At 39.5% G+C, this 2,890-nt stretch overlaps 1 protein-coding gene across 1 annotated transcript in view; it reads left to right on the forward strand.

Moving 5' to 3' along the window:
* Window positions 1-2,890, forward strand: part of enah (ENAH actin regulator) — a 94,759-nt gene that overhangs the window by 70,392 nt on the left and 21,477 nt on the right. Inside the window, exon 6 of the mRNA XM_017302132.1 lies at window positions 28-247. Coding sequence (XP_017157621.1) covers window positions 28-247 — 220 coding nt within the window. The remainder of the gene's footprint in view (window positions 1-27; window positions 248-2,890) is intronic.

Genomic DNA, 2,890 nt, shown 5'->3' on the forward strand with positions numbered 1-2,890 from the left:
CTCCTGGTCTGCCCTCTCCCTCCACAGCGCCCCCTGCTGCTGCAGCTGCTGCCACTTGTGTCTCTGCTGAGCACCTGTCCCTCCCCGTGGGTCTGGGCCTGGCAGGGCCTCTGGAACCGGACGCGGCTCAGTGGGGCCCCTGCTGTCAGCCCCAGCCCCAGGGTAAGGCTTTTCYAGTCTGGTTTCTGCTCTCTCTCCTCTCCTCTTCTCTTCCTCCCTTTGTCTCTTGCTGCCTCTGGCTCACACACTAACAGGGAACTGTGTCTCACTTCAAGAACAGGAGCCATGCCTGGTCTTGACTATTCATACCACTTGGATTTTTCCACATTTTGTTTCATTGCAACCATAATGTCTGTTAGTTGGGAAGATCGATGAGGTAGTGAACAATTGTGAGGTGATTTTAAAAATCATACAGGTTGTCAAATTATTTCTGAATAAAACTCTAAAGGTGTGTTGGCATACGTTTGTATTCAGCCTCTTTTGTTCTCTGACTTGTAAATAAAACCCAGTAGAACCGACTGACTTCAAAACTCATYTAATCAGGGCTGGACGATAAATCGATAACAATATATGTCGCGATAGACAYGTGATCAATATCAATAGATACATCTGATTGCTCAACATAGAGAATATTGTCTGAACTCTGATCCAGAACTGCACAGCATTATGGGGGATGTAGGCAGAGCAAAGGCTTTAGCCATTCAACCTCTCACAGCAAGTTCAGCCAGGTTGGTGGCATCAACTTACTTACTCACTCACTCTTTGGTTACCTACCAACAACCCAGTGAGTAGCATGCACAGCAGCAGTTTCAAGTTTTGCCACCATGCCTCATGACTACTGAAAAACAATAACAYGGAGTGAAAACTTGATCAAACCGGAAAGGTTGCRTCACAAGAWTTTCAGATATTTAAAACAAAAAACTAATGAACAATTAGTTCATATTGCAAGTGTCAATATCAACTGATATTAGACACTTGCATTGTGTTCTGTTTTCCGCCATATCGCCCAGCTCTAGACTTGATACTGGGGTGGAGGCCTACCTTCCAGACACTCTAAACATCCAACCAAAGCTTTAATTGAACTTTTTAGATCAAAGCATGTCYACGTGTTAAAATGATCCAAAGTCCAGATGTAAATCCAAGTAAGAATCTGTGGTAAAATGTAAAAATCAATGTTTACAGACAGATTAAGCTTTTATGCAAAGAGGAATTGAGAAAGAAACATCAGTCTCTAAATGTGCAAAACTGGCAGAGACCCCAAACGTCTTACTGCTGGAAGTGTGGAAACACCTTGTGTTGTTTTAGGCTGATAAATATAAATGCATGCCACACTTTTCAGATTTGTATGTTGAAAACTATGCATCATATTGCTTCTACTCTCTCACAAAAATAAAATCAGAAGAACACTGGGGTTCATGTGATAAAATGTGGAAAGTCTTTGGTGGAATAAAAACTTTTGCAAAACACCACACAAGGATTTTTACCTTGCTGGCAACAGTTACTTGACTTTAATACAGTGAAACTTAAAAACATGTCCAGTCTTCTCTGTGCTTTGGCACTGTTGCTCCATCCCATCCTAACTTCTGGTCTGTGTGCTTGCTACTGAAGAACCAGGCATGACTGAATATAAAATTTCTTGTTGAGCTTTGCATGTTTGACGCATCATAATGTGTTCCAGCAGATCAYTGACTGGAGGTTGTGGAAAGCCAACTCCTTTCTCTATTAGTTACTCTCTTTTTTATCACTTCATTCCTCATTAGTGTCCCACCACAGAGCTGCTTCTGTGATTTGACATTTCACTGACCCTGGCTGGGTTCTTCTGTGTGTTGGTGTGCTGTCAGTAACTATCCATTCACCCACTGAGCATCTGAGTTGTAATCAGAGTGTCTGTAAATACAATTGATTCATAACTAAATYGGTGTTTTAATCTTCACGGTTTAATTGTGAAAGACGAAATGCTGAATTCATTCTTAATCTGGCTCTTTACATAAACTGGTTTAATTAGGTATAAAATAAATCAGATTTAATGCTAACTTAYACACCAACTCAGCAGTGGTCCTCTGACCTCCATCCTCTGTCCTCTCACACATCAGACGATGTTTTCCCAGTTCCAGTTAGTGTAGAGGCCGACGGCTGTGATTGGCTGGAAAACTCTGGGCTTCTGGATTTGCATTGATCACAGTTCAACATGGTCACATTCCATATGAGTTTATTGATCAGATGATTTGCTCTTATCATAATTTGTAACATATTTCTCTTTTTTAAAGTCAAATCATTGTTTTGGTCATCATGCATCTCTATGGTTGTGTGTGTGTGTTTCTGTATATTCTGTCAAATGTTCTGTTTAATGTTGGCTGCTTTTTTTACCCTTATTATAACACAAAGGTCTGAGACTTTTCATGCATTTTGTTCTTGTTTCTATGAATAACTAAAAGCAGCAGGAATCATGTCATGTTTTATGCTGCTCATTAACATGCATGCTGTTTGCWTTGATATGACAAATAACATTTTCTTGTATTTGCATTGATGTCGTGTTAATTGTGAATATTACAGTTTCAACACATTTATGCCTGCTTCTAGCACTTTTTTTTTTTTTTTACATGAATTTGTATTGAAGGGTAATAATGGAGGATGAACAGTCATGGTAATAAAACATTTTTAAAATAACAGTCTTTAGCTCTTACATGGTGTAAGTGCAACTTTGGAGCAAAACCAACAAAATCCTGCGCATATGAAAAGTTTTGACCACTTGAGTAATWATACAGACCTAAAGCTAATGAAAACTATTTAGCATTAGCGCTCCCAAATCCAATTGAAATGAAAGCTTTTGTTGTCATTGCACTCATATACTGCAATGATTCATATCTTATCACAAAGGATGGTTGTGACT

Source organism: Poecilia reticulata, linkage group LG21 (genome assembly GCF_000633615.1).
Source record: "Poecilia reticulata strain Guanapo linkage group LG21, Guppy_female_1.0+MT, whole genome shotgun sequence".
In the NCBI taxonomy this organism is placed as follows: domain Eukaryota; kingdom Metazoa; phylum Chordata; class Actinopteri; order Cyprinodontiformes; family Poeciliidae; genus Poecilia; species Poecilia reticulata.